The sequence below is a fragment of the Pinus tabuliformis genome, chromosome 1_2 (assembly GCF_031772625.1).
Source record: "Pinus tabuliformis cultivar Carrire ecotype Pingquan chromosome 1_2, CPIR1, whole genome shotgun sequence".
Lineage (NCBI taxonomy): Eukaryota > Viridiplantae > Streptophyta > Pinopsida > Pinales > Pinaceae > Pinus > Pinus tabuliformis.
Window position 1 is genome coordinate 411666342 of NC_142298.1, and position 20016 is coordinate 411686357.

Genomic DNA, 20016 nt, shown 5'->3' on the forward strand with positions numbered 1-20016 from the left:
CAACATTAATACATCTTAGATAGACATAACAATGATAAATAGAGATCAAAATGCTAATTTTAATTCATTCCCAAAGTACAACAAACAAAGTATGTGTGACTGTGACCAAAATTGTCGGTTTGCAACAAACGAAGGTGTCATGACCATGAAATGCATTAAAGGGCTTCTAATAAATGCGACGAAACTTAAGAATGATGAAGAAAATTTGAAACACATAAAATAACTTGACATGACAGATGACGAACAAGGCGACACTTGATACGAAAGTCAAGTAGGCTGCAAAACTTGAATGTAGCAAAATTTTGGAGGGTGTTGTAACAACAACAACATGCGCATATACAAAAGTTGTGTGTATAAGGAATATATGTACATATACAAAATATATTTGCATATACAGAAGCTATGAACATATAGAAGTTTTACATATACAGTAGATGCACATATGTAAGTTATGCATATACGGAAGATGTGCATATCTTCTGTATATGTGCATATTTTCTGTATATGAACATATCTTCTGTATATGCACATCTATATATGCACATATACAGAATCTATGTGCAACTTCCACATATGCATATACGACAATCTTTAACTTTCGTATATGTGTAGCCTTTGAATATGCACAAATTCTGTATATGCGCATATCCTCTGCATATGTGTAACTTCTTTATATGCACATATATTTTATATATGTGCATCTATTGTATATACACAACATCCAAATATGTGCATATATAGAAGGTATGCACATATACGAGATATATGCGCATATACAAGAGGCATGAGTATATACAAAATATGTGCATATATGAATGTCGCATAATTTCTATATATTGACATCTTCTATATCACATGTCTTCCATATATGTGCAACCTTCATATATGAACATATCTTTCATATATGCACAAATTTTGTATATGTTCATATACGAATGTTGCACATATACATAAGATATGTACTTATATGGAAGTTGTATGTATATACACTGGATGAAATTTTGCGCAACATCTTTATATGTGTAGCTTCCATATATGAACATATATGGAAGTTGCACATAATAAAAAATTGTGCATGTATGGAATATGTACATATACATAATTTATTTTCGATTTCAGTTGTTGTATATGTGTAATTTATGTATATGCATAGTTTTTGTAAATGTGCATATCTGTTTTCACATATACAGAAGATATGTGCATATACAAAGATGTGCATATACAAAAGTTGTGCCTATAAATAGGCTAAAGTTCTGCATAGCTATCGTATATACACATAAATTTCATATATCTTTCGTATATGCACATCTTCTATATCAAATATTTTCTATATATGCGGATATATTTCGAATATGTGCATATATGCAAGTTGCGAATATATGGAAGATATGCACATATATGGAAGTTGAGGTTGAAGTTGTGAATAACTTCTATATGTGCGTAGTTTCCATATATGTACATTTAAGGAAGTTGTGTATATATGATAGATGCACATATGCAGAAGTTGTGCATATATTGAAGATGCACATATACATAATCTATGTGCAACTTTAGCCACTGTATGTGTGAAAATCCATTTACGCATATACAGAAGCTACTCCTATACAAAGGCAAAAATCTGAATAACTTCTATATATGCGCATATTTTTCGTATATGTGAAACTTATGTATATGGACGTACACAAAAGCTACAGATATACAAAAAAATGTACAACTTCCATAATATGCATATATGACAACCTCCATATATGCACAACTTCTATATATGCATATATGGAAGTTGTGCATATATGGAGGTTGTCGTATACTACATCCATTATAATATTATATACTACCTCATATATAATATGCACATTTTTCTATAGTGAAGGATCACACACCCTTGGTCTTGTCAAGCATTTGTTCAGCCATCCCAAAAAGATGGTGTATTTTGGGACTAATTCTTGTTTAGAATTTTTTCTAATACTCAAACCACCTATCATTTTAGCATAATTCAATGAAAAGACACTTTGAAGCCCTGGAAGGTTTGGGCAGAGACCAATATGATGATGGTTTTGTGATGTATGACCGGGAGGTGGAATCATTATTTGATGGATTGAGGCGGTTAGCCTCTAGAACCCCTCGATGGTTTTGGATTGATGTTTTCTATGATATCCCACATCCATGCTTGGAATATGGCATGGGGGTGAATGGTTGAAGAGAGATTTGGCTCATTCATTTTACGGTAGAGTGGAATGTGGAAGTCCATTAAGACTGATTATAGATATATACCTATAAAATTTCTCTTTCTTTTGTTACTAAATTTACTTATTCACATTAAAGTTTATACATTTAGACTCTCAACACTTAAAATCTTATTTAACTCATATTCATACCTAAACCATACTTTGAAGTCATTGTTAAACACAAATTTATATCAAATTTATATATTTACTCTATGGATACGTAAAACCTTATCCAACTCACATTCATACCTATGGCTTGAGAGTGTGCTTTCGCACTCCTAGCCTCAAAGGGAACTTCACTTTGCAACCAAAATCTATTCAAGTGTGGAAGATAAAACAAGGGGTAGATTTAATGAGTTTAGAAATATAATGGTGTGTGACGCATAAACATCATTAATACATCTTAGATAGACTTAAAAAATGATAAATAGAGATCAAAACGCTAGTTTACATACACTCCCCAAGTACAACGAACAAAGTATGTGTGACTGCGACCAAGATTGTCGGTTTGCAACAAAAAAAGGTGTCATGACCATGAAATGCATTAAAGAGGGTCTAATCAATGTGACGAAACTTAAAAATGATGAAGAAAATATGAAACACCTAAAATAACTTGACATGACACATGAAAAACAAGGCGACACTTGATACAAAAGTTAAGTAGGCTCCAAAACATGAATGTAGCGAAATTTTGGAGGGTGTTGTAACAACGAAAACATGCGCATATACAATATTTGTGTGTATAATGAATATATGTGCATATACGGAATATATGTGCATATTTGGAAGATATGCACATATATATAAGTTTTACATATACGGTGGATGCACATACGTAAGTTATGTATATACGGAAGATGTGCATATTTTCTATATATGTGCATATTTTCTGTATATGTGCATATCTTCCATATATGCACATATACAAAATCTATGTGAAACTTCCATAATATGCATATACGACAATCTCTAACTTTGTTATATGTGTAGCCTTCATATATCCACAAATTCTGTATATCCGCATATCTTTTACATATGCGTAACTTCTATATATGCGCATATCTTTTATATATTTGCATCTACCATATTTGTGCATATATTGTATATACACAACTTCCAGATATGTGCATATGTGGAAGTTATGCACATATACGAGTGATATGTGCATCTACGAAATTCATGGATATATACGAAATATATGCATATATGAAAGTCGCATAATTTCTATATATGGACATCTTCTGTATGACATATCTTCCATATATGTGCAACCTACATATATGAACATATCTTGATATATGCACAAATTTCGTATATGTTCATATACGGATGTTGCACATATACATAAGATATGCACTTATATGGAAGTTGTACATATACGTAGGATATCTATATACAGAGGTTGAAATTGCGTGCAACTTTTGTATATGTGCAGCTTCTATATATGCACATACATGGAAGTTGCACATACAAAAAAATTGTGCATGTACGAAATATTTGTATATACATAATTTATGTGCGATTTCAGCCGTTGTATATGCGTAATTTATGTATATGCATAATTTTTGTAAATGTGTATATCTATTTTCACATATACGGAAGATATCTGCATATACAGAAGATGTGCATATAAGAAACTTGTGCCTATAAAAAGGTTAAAGTTCTGCATACCTTCTGTATATACACATAACTTTTGTATATGCACATATCTCTCATATATGCACATCTTTTGTATCACATATTTTCCTTATATGCGCATATCTTTCGTATATGTGCATATATAAAAGTTGCAAATATACGGAAGATATGCGCATATATGGAACTTGAGGTTGAAGTTTTGTATAACTTCTATATATGTGTAATTTGCATATATGTGCATATATGGAAGGTGTACATATACAATAGATGCACATATGCAGAAGTTGTGCATATATTGAAAATGCATATATAAAAAATTTATGTGCAACTTTAGCCATTGTATGTGCGCATTTTCCATATATTGTCAAATATGTTTGTGCATATACAGAAGCTACATGTATGCACAGGCTTAAATTCTGCACAACTTTTGTATATGTGCATATCTTTTGTATATGTGCAACTTATGTATATGGACATACACAAAAGTTGCACATATATAGAAGAAATGCACAACTTCCATAATATGCATATACGACAACCTCCATATATGCATAACTTCTATATATGTGCATATATGGAGGATGCTATATACTACATCCATTATAATATTATATACTACTCATATATAATATGTGCATTTATCTACAGTGAAGGAGCACACACCCTTGGTCTTGTAAAGAATTTGTTGAGCCATCCCAAAAAGATGGTGTATTTTGGGACTAATTCTTGTTTGGAATTCTTTCTAATACTCAAACCACCTAGCATTTTAGCATAATTCAGTGAAAAAAATTCTTTGAAGTCGTGGAAGGCTTGGGTAGAGGCCCATATGATGATGGTTTTGTGATGTCTAACCATGAGGTGGAATCATTGTTTGATGGGTTGAGGTGGTTGGCCTCTAGAACCCCTGGATGGTTTTGGATTGACGTGTTCTATGAGATCCCACATTCGTGCTTGGAATATGGCACGGGGCTGAATGGCTGAAGAGAGATTTGGCTCAACCATTCTACGGTCAGGAGGAACGTGGATGTCCATTAAGACTGATTATAGATATATACTTGTAAATTTTCCCTTTCTTCTGTTACTAAATTTACTTATTCACATTAAAAGTTACACATTTACTCTCTCGATACTTCAAATCTTATTCAACACACATTCGTACCTAAATCATACTTCGAAGTCATTTTTAAACAAAAATTTATATCAAATTTATATATTTACACTATGGATACCTAAAACCTTATCCAAATCACATTCATACCTATGACTTGAGAGTGCACTTTGGCACTCCTAGCCTCAATGGGAACTTCACTTTACAGCCAAAATTTGTTCAAGTGTGGAGGATAAAACAAGGGGTGGATTTAATGACTTTAGAAATACAATCATGTGTGATGCATAAACATCATTAATACATCTTAGATAGACTTAAAAAATGATAAATAGAGATCAAAACGCTAGTTTACATACACTCCCCAAGTACAATGAACAAAGTATGTGTGATTGTGACCAAAATTGTCTGTTTGCAACAAACGAAGGTGTCATGGCCATGAAATGCATTAAGGAGGTTCTAATCAATGTGATGAAACTTAAGAATGATGAAGAACATTTGAAACACATAAAATAACGTGACATGACACATGATGAACAAGGTGACACTTGACACAAATGTTAAGTAGGATCCAAAACTTGAATGTAGTGAAATTTTGGAGGGTGTTATAACAGCGACAACATGCCATATACAAAGTTGTGTGTATAAGGAATATATGTGCATATATATAAATTTTACATATACGGTAGATGCAGATATGTAATTTATTCATATACAGAAGATGTTCATAGCTTATGTATATGTGCATATTTTATGCATATGCACATATATTTTGTATATGCACATATACATAATCTATGTGCAACTTCTGTAATATGCATATACGACAATCTCTAACTTTCGTATATGTGTAGCCTTCGTATATGCACAACTTTTGTATGTGCGCATATCCTCTGCATATGTGTAACTTCTGTATATGTGTATATCTTTTATATATGTGCATCTATTATATACACACAACTTCCAAATATGTGAATATATGAAAGGTATGCACATATACGAGAGATATGCGCACATACAGTGGGCATGTGCATATACGAAAGTCACATAATTTCTATATTTGGACATCTTTTGTATCACATATCTTCCATATATGTGAAACCTTCATATATGAACATATCTTTCATATATGCACAAATTTTGTATATGTTCATATACGGATGTTACACATATACATAAGATATGAACTTATATGGAAGTTATGCATATACGGAGGATATGTATATACAGAAGTTGAAATTGTGCACAACTTTTGTATATGTGTAGCTTCCATATATGAACATCCATGGAAGTTGCACGGAAACAAAAATTGTGCATGTATGGATATGTGCATATACATAATTTATGTGCGATTTCAGCCGCTGTATATGCATAATTTCTATAAATGCGCATATATATTTTCACATATACGGAAGATATGTGCATATACAGAAGATGTGCATATACGAAAGTTGCGCCTATAAAAAGGCTAAAGTTCTGCATAGCTTGTGTATATACAAATAAATTTCGTGTATGCACATCTTTTGTATCACATGTTTTTCATATATGCAAATATCTTTTGTATATGTACATATATGAAAGTTGCGAAAATACGGAAGATATGGGCATATATGGAAGTTGAGGTTGAAGTTGTGCTTAACTACCTTCATTTGGGTAGTTTCCATATATGTGCATATATGTGCACAACCTCTATTTGGGTAATTTCCATATATGTGCATATATTGAAGTTGTACATATACGATAGATGCACATATGTAGAAGTTGGGCATATATTAAAGACGCACATATACATAATTTATGTGCATCTTTAGCTATAGTATGTGCACATTTTCCATATATGCGCAAATCTATTTGTGCATATACAGAAGCTACTCCTATACAGAGGCTTAAATTCTGCACAACTTATATATAGGCACATATCTTCCATATATGCACAGCTTATCTATATGCACATACACAAAAGCTGCACATATACAGAAGCAATGCACAACGTCCATAATATGCATATACGACAACCTCCAGATATGCACAACTCCTATATATGTGCATATATGGAGATTTCTGTATAATATATCCATTATAATATTATATACTACCTCATATATAATATGCACATTTATCTACAATGAAGGATCACACACACTTTTTATTATAAAGCATTTTTTGAGCCATCCCAAAAAGATTGTGTATTTTGGGACTAATTCTTGTTTGGAATTCTTTCTAATACTCAAAGCACCTATCATTTAAGCATAATTCATTGAAAATATGCTTTGAAGCCCTGGAAAGAGTGGGTAGAGACAAATATGATGATGGTTTTGTGATGTCTCACCGTGAGGTGGAATCACTGTTTGATAGGTTGAGGTGGTTGGACTCTAGAACCCCTAGATGGTTTTGGATTGATGTGTTCTATGAGATCCCACATTCATGCTTGGAATATGGCATGTGGCTGAATGGCTGAAGAGAGATGTGGCTCAGCCATTCTATGGTCGGGTGGAATGTGGAAGTCCATTAAGACTGATTATGGTTATATACTTATAAATTTTCCCCTGCTTTTGTTACTAAATTTACTTATTCACATTAAAATTTATAAATTTACTCTCTTGATACTTAAAATCTTATTCAACTCACATTCATACCTAAATCATACTTTGAAGTCATTACTAAACACAAATTTACATCAAATTTATATATTTACTCTATGGATATGGAAAACCTTATCCAACTCACATTCATACCTATGGCTTGAGAGTGTGCTTTTGCACTCGTAGCCTCAAAGGGAACTTCACTTTGCAACCAAAATTTGTTCAAGTGTGGAAGATAAAACAAGGAGCAGATTTAATGAGTTTAGAAATACAATCATGTGTGACGCATAAACATCATTAATACATCTTAGATAGACTTAAAAAATGATAAATAGAGATCGAAATGCTAGTTTACATACACTACCCAAGTACAACGAACAAAGTATGTGTGACTTCGACCAAAATTGTCGGTTTGTAACAAAAAAAGGTGTCATGACCATGAAATGCATTAAACAGGTTCTAATAAATGCGACGAAACTTAGGAATGATGAAGAAAATTTGAAACACATAAAATAACTTGACATAACACATGACGAACAAGGCAACACTTGACACAAAAGTTAAGTAGGCTCCAAAACTTGAATGTACGAAATTTTGGAGGGTGTTGTAACAACGACAACATGTGCATATACAAAAGTTGTGTGTATAAGGAATATATGTGTATATACGGAAGATATGCAGATATATATATAATTTTTACATATACGGTATATGCACATACATAAGCTATGCATAGACGAAAGATGTGGATAATTTCTGTATAGGTGCATATTTTCTATATATGCACATATGCAAAAGTTGCACCTATACAAAATCTACGTGCAACTTCTGTAATATGCATATACAATAATCTCTAACTTTCATATATGCATAGCCTTCGTATATGCACAACTTATGTATATGCGCATATCCTCTGCATATGCGTAACCTCTGTATATGCGCATTATTTTATATATGTGCATCTATTGTATATACACAACTTCAAGATATGTGCATATATAGAAGGTATGCACATATACGAGAGATATGTGCATATACAAAAGACATACGTATATACGAAATATGTGCATATACGAAAGTTGCATAATTTCTATATATGGACATCTTATGTATCACATATCTTCCATATATGTGCAACCTTCATATATGCACAAATTTCATATACATTTGTATACAAACGCTGCACATATGCATAAGTTATGCACTTATATGGAAGTTGTGCATAAAAGGAGGATATGTGTATACAAAGGTTGAAATTGTGCGCAACTTATGTATATGTGTAGCTTCCATATATGCAAATATATGGAAGTTGCACATAAACAAAAATTGTGCATGTATGGAATATGTGCATATACATAATTTATGTGTGATTTAATCCGATGTATATGCGTAATTTATGTATATGCATAATTTTTCTAAATGCGCATATCTGTTTTCACATATATGGAAGATATGTGCATATACGAAAGTTGCACCTATGAAAAGGCTAAAGTTCTGCATGGCTTCTGTATATACACATAACTTTCATATATGTGCATATCTTTAGTATAGACACATCTTATCTATCACATATTTTCCATATATGCGCATATCTTTTGTATATGTGCATATATGAAAGTTGCAAACATATAGAAGATATGCGCATATATGAAAGTTGAGGATGAAATTGTGCATAACTTCTATATATGCATAGTTTCCATATATTTGCATATATGGAAGTTGTACATATACGATAGATGCACATATGCAGAAGTTGTGCATATATTGAAGATGCACATATACATAATTGATGTGCAACTTTAGCCACTGTATGTGCGTATTTTCCATATATGCGCAAATCGGTTTGCACATATACAAAAACTACTCATATAGAGAGGCTTAAATTCTACACAACTTTTGTATATGCACATATCTTCTGTATATGTGCAAGTTATGTATATGCACATACAAAAAAGCTGCAAATATACAGAAGCAATGCACAACTTCCATAATATGCATATACGACAACCTCCGTATATGCACAACTTCTATATATGTGCATATATGGAAGTTGTGCATATACTGAGGTTGTCGTATACTACATCCATTATAATATTATATACTACCTCATACATAATATGCGCATTTATCTACAGTGAAGGATCACACACCCTTGGTCTTGTAAAGCATTTGTTGAGCCATCCCAAAAAGATGGTGTACTTTGGGACTAATTCTTGTTTTGAATTCTCTCTAATACCCAAACCACCTATCATTTTAGCATAATTAAGTGAAAAACGCTTTGATGCCCTGGAAGGCTTGGTAGAGACCAATATGATGATGGTTTTGTGATGTGTGGTCAGGAGGTGGAATCAATGTTTGATGGGTTGAGGTGGTTGGCCTCTATAACCCCTGGATGGTTTTGGATTGATGTGTTCTATGAGATCCCACATTCATGCTTGGAATATGGCACGGGGGTGAATGGTTGAAGAGATATTTGGCTCAACCATTCTATGACCGGGTGTAACGTTGAAGTCCCATCCTAGGTTTCAATTTTGCATCATCAATATGAGGTTATATATCCTTGTATTTCTATGAGTATTATATTGGTTTATATGTGGATTATATGGCTGTGATTTCCTTGGTATTTATGTTTCTATTATGTTAGCTTTGTATATGTCTTATGACAATAGCTATGTATGGATCTCATCATGTTTTTACTTGTAAATGGATGAACAATGCATCTATGACCTAATGGATGAAATGGAAGCTAATGTGTTGAGGCATCAATGATTCATATCTATTCCTAGCTAAGTATGAGACCCCTATGCTTAGATTTGTTATTTATGCCTGCAAATTACATATTCGTGATATGTTTGACGAAATTCTTGCCATGGCTAGTAGGGGTCTAGTCAAGGGCTAGTTCAAGTATTTGTTTTTTTCTCATTGTCTCCTTGTTACCTTATGTTCTGAAGGTGTCATTCAGCTCTGGGTAGTGACCTCAGCTTTGGGCCTGAAAAAGTGGCTCAAATCCCGGGGATGCTCACATAGCATTGAGAAAAATAGTCCGTGGACACTGGCATGCCTTGTCATGAGGGCATCCAAAGCCTCCTGAACACTCCTAGATGCTGGCAGGCCTATAACATGGGAGCGTCCCACGTTCAAGTGGTCTAAAATCTTAGTGGGACTTAAGGGATAATTAACATAAAGGTTGGGATGGTTCCTGAGGGTCCTAATGTTGTTGTTGAAGGTCCGTATGGCATGTTTCCATCGGTTCCACTTCGTTAAAGTGACTTAGGAGGTTGAATCATATCAAAGTGGCATCTCGTCGCATATCTAGCCTCGTTGGCCGGTTACTTAGGTAGATGTGGGAGGAGGGCGTTATAAAAATAACAATTTCAAAACTAGAACCCATGGAGGAACCAGGACTAAGAGAACAATTAGAAAATAGTCACAGTATCGATGAACCACAGTAGAAAAACATAGACAAAAAAAAGTGTAGTGTTGTAACCATCTAGGATAATGCTTGATTTGTCAACACCTAATTAATCCAGAGTACAAAAAGCTAGGAACACCAAGTAATGGAAGAGTAGCAATGCCAAGTCACAAAATGTTTTTTATCAAAACCCTCTTAAAGTTTCCAACTTTGTAGACATGCTCTCGATTCCTCGCCATGAGAGCGAGGACTTTGTGTATGTGGTATGGGCTATGATAATTCATGGAGGGAGAGATCATTGAATTTTGTTTCTAAAGAGTTAATAGTGTGAATACAACCATGAGCCTATGTGAATGAATGTTAGGTTGAGCTAGCTACCAAATGGGTGGATCATTGACCCACTGTTTTAGTTAGTAATACCCTTTGTTACGAAATTAGAAATTCCCATGATTTGTCACCCTCTATGAGAATATATATATATATATATATATATATATATATATATATATAATTTATAAAATTTGATTATTAAAAATTATTTTATTTATTATTTATAAATATAGATTATAGTCTAATTAAATTTTTAAAAATACAAAATTTTAGAAAGTCTAATGATAACAACTCAACATGTGTCAATAAATTTAATAAAACATAATATAATAATTGGTTGAAAATCATTATATTATGTCATATATTTAAATATTTTTTTTTTGAAATTTTAAATAATGAATAAATCATTTGATTTTTGAAATTTTAAATAATGAATAAATCATTTAATTATAAACAAATCATAGTTAAGAAAAGTAAAAATACATTTAAATAACTTTTTTGTTAAATCAATTTATAATTAATTATTATATATATTTTTTATAATATATAATATTAATTTATTTCAATATAATTAATTATTATATATATTTTTTATAATATATAATATTAATTTATTTCACTAAAGATAGTATTGTAAGATTGGCAAAAAAACCAAAACTTAAAACACTGGGAATAATAAAGTAAGTTAATTAATTTTATATGGATTTGTTGGAATTTTAGATTTTCTAACAAAGAAATGACTTTTAAGTCTGATGTATAGTTTTCAAAATCCATTTAATTAAGGAAAGTAAATCTATTTTTATATTTAAAAACTAAATTTAAATAATAAAATGTTGTAATGTATCACTAATTATGAATGGCTAAAACATAGAGAAGTTAGATTGTTCCATATTCAATAGCATATTGTAATTGTTGTAAGTTTTGATTTTTTAAATATATCTTCTATGTACATTTGAGTGTCCAAACTAATTTTTATTGCATTAAATTTATTTTTGTGTATTTAAATATGCAATATAAATAATTAAAAATTACTATTATATTTCATCTAATGAAAAACTTGAAAGAAATAGACAAAATTATATTTAATGTTAAAAAAATCAAATCATTTTTCAAAATTTAAATTGAAAATTTCATTAAACCTCCATATTGTTTTGAAAATTACTTTTCTATTAAAAAATAAATTATTAGTAAATTTAAAAGTTAAAAATACCATAAAAAACTCATTTTACAATTTTGTTTATTATTTTTATTTTGGTAGCAAATTAACGCTAAAACTTGAGAATTATAATTTATAAAAAGGTCATCACAAAAAATCATTGTACGTATCTACATTCTGATGCATTAAAAACTCAATTGTAAAAATCATTATGCGTTAGATATCTGAGTAGTAGAATTGGCATGGGCCATTGCTCCTTCCTTTGTGCTCGTTCGACTTAAATAGAAGATGCACATAATACATCTATTGTCAAGGTTATTTGCTTTGTTCCATCAAGATAGCTCCATATTGATTTCTCTAAAGTCGGGATTATAATTTTTAATAAAACCTCAATTTCCGTACTCGTTTCTCTAAATTTAAAATTATAATGTTGTTTTGGTGGTAGGGTTATGTCTACTGGAGTCTAACGGTGTCCCTGTCTAAAGTAAGGGTAAAGTAAATGACACTATGCATCTGCACAAAGCAAGTCAGCAGGAGCCATATGTCACATGCTATTCAATAATTGTTACATATGGGAAACTGTGGGATTCTCTTCTTTAGTACTGCGTTAGTGGAATTCGAAAATTCCAATATCGAGAGGGAAATCTTAAACACATTCCTCTTAGGTTGAATTTGGCAAATTTCAATACCAAAAAAGGAGGAGAAACTGAAATATATTAGCTCCACTTGTTCCCATTCTGGAATGCCATGGAATCGACGACGTCAAATCAATCAGATGGAATCATTTGATCTAGAATGATAATCAATCGCTTCACAAAGGTTTGTTCATAACTAGGTTGCACTACCACATTAAACACATCTGCTCCAAGTTTTAATTTGATCAGATCTCACCCACTTTGGCTTACCTTGCAAAGTCATAATTATTTTCATGGCCTTGAATTAATAAACCCCAAAATAGTCTGGATATGCAAAGTCACAAGTATTTTCATGGCCTTGAATTAATGCACGCCAAAATAGTCGGGGTATGCAATACATTGGAGCAAGAGTTTATGTAAAACAGACCTCTGCAATGACGCTTCTTGAGCTTAGGAGAATGGTGAAAGAACCCTTGGCATAAGATCGTTTGATATGACAATTAAAGGTGTTTGCTTTTAGCGGAGTCACCCACTTACACCTATCCCAGATTATTTGTGGGAATCAGTAGAGAAGGTTCAATTATTCGTGGCAATTAGCACAGAAGGTTCACTTCAGATGAGAAACGATGGTTTTTGGACATGCCAGAATTCTCCGAACAAACCTTGCCATTCGTTATGCAGACTCAATCTTTGTTTTAGATAACAGAAGCAGATAGCGGGAGTCCTCTTCCAGCTCCACAGCCATATCCTTCACTAACACCTGCAACTGATCCACCATGAGCACCTGCTCCAGCTCCATCCCCACTTCCTCTGCCCACACCTCCACAGTGACCACCAACTTAGCCACCACCGCCACTTGCTCCACCAGCGAGGCCACCATTACCACCTGCTCCTCCGCCAAGACCACTGCCATGTCCCCCACCTATGCCGCCTCCACCACTAGCTTCGCCTCCAATTCCTTCCCCCATAAACCACCGCCATCAACTCCACCATGTATGCCACCACCACTATTTTCTCCTCCACCACCTGTTGTTACTCCACGAGGGTGCACACCTGCACTTCAACCTGCTGTATCAGCTCCAATGTCAACACCAACAACTTTTCCCTTTACAAACGAACGCCCGAAACTCCCTAAATGTGTTTGATGTCTTCAACGAAGCATGGGCGGGGTGGGTTTACAAGCTCAAACTTCGAATTTGAATTTTTTGGGCCGGTTTTCAAATTCAAATAGCATAATATTAATGCGTACAAATCCACCACATACATCATTTCATATACACTATTTATCAACAATCCACATCGTACACTATTTATCAACAATCCACATCGTAGATCGGATCATTTTGTATTCGGACATTTCATCCAACCAGTACTACAACGCTTAACCAGCTTTATATAGAGTATTTAATGTTCCGATAACATCGAAAAATCTAAAAATTATTTAATGTGGAAACTCCCGCTCTCTCGTGTTAATCTGTGTGAATATCGCTAAACATTAAATACCCTATATATATGACTGATTAGACTTTGCCCAACCAATACACAGTATCAGTACATCTTATGATTTTGTATGACTACATTCCATGCCATCAATATCAGGTGGTGTGGGTAATGGATGGGAACATAATACACATGCCGCTGCATTCGGATGACCATCAATATAAGAAGAGGACAACAAGATGGATGATAATCCGGAAAGGGAGAAGCCTGATACAACCGACAGTATGGGCATGCTTCTGTTAGGCATGACATTCGGTACTGTCTTAAAGGCCTTAAATAACCTATAGGGTTGGAAATATTGGTCGACTTATTAAAAAAAGTGTCAACGTTAATAATTTGTTTACTTTCTTTAGGTCTAATCCATTAAATGGGAATAAAATTCCTTTGTAAATTAAATGAGAACAAAATGATATTCGTATAAAACCCTCAAATGAGAATAAAATGATATTCAATAGGGTGTTGATCTGCCTGAGGTGCCGCGTGGATACATTGTTTGTAATGAATCTCAAGTGTGTTAAAAAGGAAAATATTAAATAATTTGTATATTGTCTTTATATCTGATCCATCAAGGGAGAATAAAATTGTCTTTATATCTAATCTACTAAATGCGAACTAAATAATATACATATAATTCAAAGGTAAATATCAAAGGATTTGTTTCCTGGCTTTATATCTAATCATTTAACTAAGATAAGATTGTCTTTACACCTTGTATCGCTGGTTGTCCCCGGTGGTTGGGAGGGTGCACTATTGCCCTCCCCACCCAGGTTTGATTCACGCTATATGAAAGAATCTTGTTGGATCTTGTTGGGTTACTGTCAAGTGTGACTTAATTGATTGTATGGATATCAGTTGTACATATATTGTAATATAATGTTTTTTCAATTAATATTTAAATTTATTAAAGGAGAATATTTAAATCTATTAAAAAAGAATAAAATTTATTAAAGGAGAATATTTAAATCTATTAAAAAAGAATAAAATGATAATCATATAAATTAATGGAATAAGAATATAATATAATGCTTTTTCAATTAATATTTAAATCTATTAAAAGAGAATAAAATGATATGCAATATAATATTGAGTAAATAGGATGAAAAAACAGTAAACCAATGCTTTATTTTTACCTCAAAATTGAACCCTGAGAAAGTCATAATGGATGACAGTGACATATTGCTTTTTATCTTAATGGCAATGGCAATCTTCTTGGGCACAACAATTCGGAATCAACAGATCTGGTCAAGATGGCAATCTGTCAGGATTCTATTATAAAACCTAATGGATGGATAGTATGTGCCGTCAACAAAATTCTGCAAAGTCATGTCGAGGAACTCTCACCAAGCATTGCATTTCAAATTTGTTCCGCCGGTTAAGTGAAGATTTGACATCGGTTTTTCGTCGTTGATGGTTATCGTTTTATCATTATGATTAATGAAGTGAAGGATATACATTTTGATTGGGTTTTATCTTTTTATTATATAATTATAAAAGTTTTTAAATTCAGAAGTAATTGATAGAAAAATAGTAGAGGTAACTTTTATTTCAGATCTTATAATATTTTAAATGCTATTTGACATGGAGCATATTGATCTCAGTTTCTTTTTCCATGACAGTGGCATAGGGCCATGGAGCATATTGATCTCAGTTTCTTTTTCAATAACAGTGGCATGGGCCTTGTTATATTGGAATATGGCCATGTCAAACGGCATTTAAAATATTATAGAGTCTGAAATAAGAATCGCCACAACATAACAGGTCATCCAAGGACTTGTCATAAAGAGGAGAGCATAGCTGGTCACACCGAGTAGACGATTGCATTATCCATGATTGTGAAGTGAATTATACTTGGTAGAGGTTGTGGGCTTAACCTTTGGTACTTTAACCTTCCAAGTTTTTATTAGATTATTAGAAGTTGGTGAAACTATTTAACTGTTTATTTGCTCAATTATTAATATTATGTTTTTATTGTGTGAATATACTTAATATGAAGGAAATTTTTTAATTTTTCAAATTCATAATATAGTTTAATCGACCATTCCTTTGTTACGAAGTTTTATATAAATAATAATATTCAAAGTTCAAATAACTATGGATTAAACAAAATCAAAACTTTTAAAAATGTAAACTTCATTTTTAGATTTATATAGTTTATATAGTAGTAGTAATAAGTACAATATGTATAACTAATTAGTAAAGACATTTTATATCATTTATTATATTTTAAAATTAGTGTAGCTATATAAACTAAGTGACGTAATATAAGCATCAATTATAATACATATCAAAACACTTAATTTATAATATGTGTCACAATTTAAAATTATTGTTATTATTATCAATTATAAAAAATTTAATATATAATTTAAATATATATACATTTTCTAAAATATAGAAAAAAATAAATTAACCTATCAATTAAACTATTTTATAAATTATTAATTTAAAATAATTAAATGATACTACAAACATATTAAAAACTATAACATTTATTTTTTAATTAATCAATTTAATTAAAATAATAAAAATAACATAATTACTCTGACATAAATCTTAACTAATTTATATATGCTATATAAATATTCTCCTATCTATTAGCCATTTCCTAATAACCAAAATTGACCAATTTACTTTACATATACTAATGCAAAAACGGAAATATATTAAGTTATCCAGTTGGTGGCATGGATGAATAACGCCGCCAATTTTTTTAAAGGAGTTGTATAATGAGGGCACAATTTAGATGGGACGTGAAACTCTGTTAGCATCTGGTAAAAAAAAAATTAAAAAATTCAATCCAGGTAGTATTTGTATATTTTTATATAATGAAAAGAGATTTAGTATTATCGAAAATTTATAAGATTCCAAAATTTTAAAATTTAAAATTAATTTTAATTTATAAAAATTTCAAAGTTATTTCAAAATTTCAACAGAAATTTATATTATTTTCATATTATTTTCTGAAAAATAAATATGGGGCCATTTTGTGATTGTTCCCGTCATTAACCAACCTTAACAACGCTGCTCCTGAAGTACAACAGACGCATCGAATATCATTTACACGTATCTCCTTCAATTAAACTCTCACAGGGGTGATGAAACTCTGAGTACATAACGGAATAACAATACAATAAATTTATTTATTTTTCTTTTAAGTCTGTGTAATTCAATTGGTAATGGCTTTAATGAAATTTTGGAATTTTGGGTTCATAAAAATATATTCTTACTGAACTTAAAAAACAAAAACAATACAATATACTTATTCAAGTGGTTACAATTAACGGCCAAATATACTTCAAACTGGAGTAGTAACTGGAACCGTGTAGTGTCCAATTATTTATGGTCAATTTTTTGTCCGAGCGCATGAACTAAGAGATGAGATGACATGTTATGCATGAGTATTCAACTGTAGAGTGTACATCGGGAAAACATCCATCACGGAAACTTGTGTTCAGGGGTTTAGTCATTTGATATATACAGAAAGAGAAACAACACGTATTGCATTGATTGACAGATATACAGATTACAAGTACCTCTCACATAACATCCCGCCATTAAGCCTCTATTCTGTATATATAAAGCCTTAATATCCTCAGTATCCTACCACCTATTTCAGATTTTTTTACAGACTTTCACAACCATCTAAAATGATAGAAACTATCCAGCTCCCAGTTGCTGAAACTAACGCTTCAGTGTTCGGGCTGCCATTCGAGTCTCATTTCCAAGAGACCAGATTTAACGTGACCAAGCTTCAGGCACACGTCCTCAACAATCCGACCATCATTATGATTGATGATCAAACTATCTCTGGCGAGATAGTTATTATTGGATTGAGCCACTACTTTCTTTCCATTTGTCAGCTCTTGAAAAAGAGGCTGTAGTTCAATTTTAGCTTCACCCATGAAGTCCCTCCGTTTGAATTTCGGGAATTTATCCTCATCCCACACTTGCTGCACAGCCCAAACAAATGATTCGTTCATACATATCATCACATGCAACGGGTAAAGAATTATTGAGAAAGAACTAGGTTTAGGTTTAAAGAGTATACCACAGTAAGCAAGTGATGATCAAGGTAAGAAACATTAGTGAATTTAAGATCTTCTTCCCAAATTGGATTAAGGGTCCTTTTTTTCACAGATGTCTTCATCGTCTGAGAACAGAAACAGGGAAAAACACTTCAAGTTAGGTGTATTAATTCCTAGCAATGGGAAAAACCTAAACATTGTATTTTATAGCAGAAGATTGAGTTTTATTGCTGAATTAGGGTTACTATAAATGCTGTGCTGAAATGAAAAGTTGGTAGGTTAAGAGATTACGGACTTGATTGCCCAACGTGATCTCAACGTAAGGATCACTACTCATTAGGAAGTGATCCTTAATTACTAAACTCGTCCCCTTTATCACATGCACTGTCAATTTTCCCATCTCTGCTCTGCAGTTTACACAAAATATAACGAGTGAGAGCGGTGATGTTGCAGAGACTGTAATCAGTTAAAGGTTATATAATCATGTGCATCGTCAAACGAACAGAACTTTCGAAGTTTTCGGTCCTGATCCGAAACCTAAAAAGTAGACAGAATATATGACCTTGTCGAATACGTGGATCCAATAATGGAGTCACGGACTTCAAAAGCAAAGGAATGGAACCAAACTTTATGCGGCGTTGGTACAACATTTTTAGTGCGAATTTGTTCAAACACTTCCATAAATTAAAGTAAATTCCAAGGGATATTTCTTCATAGCGCCACGTCGTGCAAGGTATATTTCTTTGTCATGTAAAGCAACCACTTGTGTCTTCCATGGTGCTCCTTAGACACATCTGTCAAAGCGATAATATATCTCATGAACATTAAAATATGTTGTTATTCTCTTAGATCAAGTTTGGGGCATTTGTCGTTAAGATGAGGGCCAGAAAAATGGAATATAAATGAAAATTTTAAAAATTAGTTGATATAATTTGGAAATAAAATTTTAGTAGGTATTTATATTAATATATAATTAATTTTTAATATATATATATATATATATTATTTTAACGGTATCATGCATAAAAATAAAAAAATTAATTTAAAATTCTAATAAATTTTAATTTTTAACTTATATAATATTCAAACACATTTAAATTATAAAAATAATATATTTAATTAAAAGTGGTAATAAAAAAAATTAATAAACTAAAAAATTACTACCCATACATATAATTTTTAGTTATTAATTTATTTTATGATAAAAAATAAAATAAAATTTGTTTGAAGAATAATTTGTTAATGATGTTGAAGGATAATATGATGAAGATAAGAATGACAAAAAAACAAAGAGCACTTTAAGCCTTTTCCAATGAGCTATAGCATGTCTCTTCACTCCTCTTCATGAGAAGAAATGATTTTTTTAAGTGAATAAAACATTTTTTTGTCTCCCTCTTCGAGTTGACCT

At 31.9% G+C, this 20016-nt stretch overlaps 1 protein-coding gene across 1 annotated transcript; it reads right to left on the reverse strand.

Moving 5' to 3' along the window:
• Window positions 1-18056: 18056 nt before the first annotated feature.
• LOC149206081 (protein C2-DOMAIN ABA-RELATED 10-like) lies at window positions 18057-19066 on the reverse strand. Its single transcript, XM_089393623.1, has 3 exons — window positions 18904-19066; window positions 18632-18733; window positions 18057-18533 (listed from the first exon to the last, which is right to left on the reverse strand). Exons 1-3 carry the CDS (start codon window positions 19006-19008, stop codon window positions 18273-18275), a joined length of 468 nt encoding a protein of 155 aa, XP_089249749.1. The 5' UTR covers window positions 19009-19066; the 3' UTR covers window positions 18057-18272.
• Window positions 19067-20016: the final 950 nt, after the last annotated feature.

Coding starts and splice junctions, on each gene's coding strand:
- LOC149206081 (XM_089393623.1), bottom strand. CDS start 19,008: ATGGGAAAATTGACAGTGCATGTGATAAAGGGGACGAGTTTAGTAATT. Junction 18,734..18,903: donor AGATCACGTTGGGCAATCAA/GTCCGTAATCTC, acceptor TTCTGTTCTCAG/ACGATGAAGACATCTGTGAA. Junction 18,534..18,631: donor ATCATCACTTGCTTACTGTG/GTATACTCTTTA, acceptor TGGGCTGTGCAG/CAAGTGTGGGATGAGGATAA.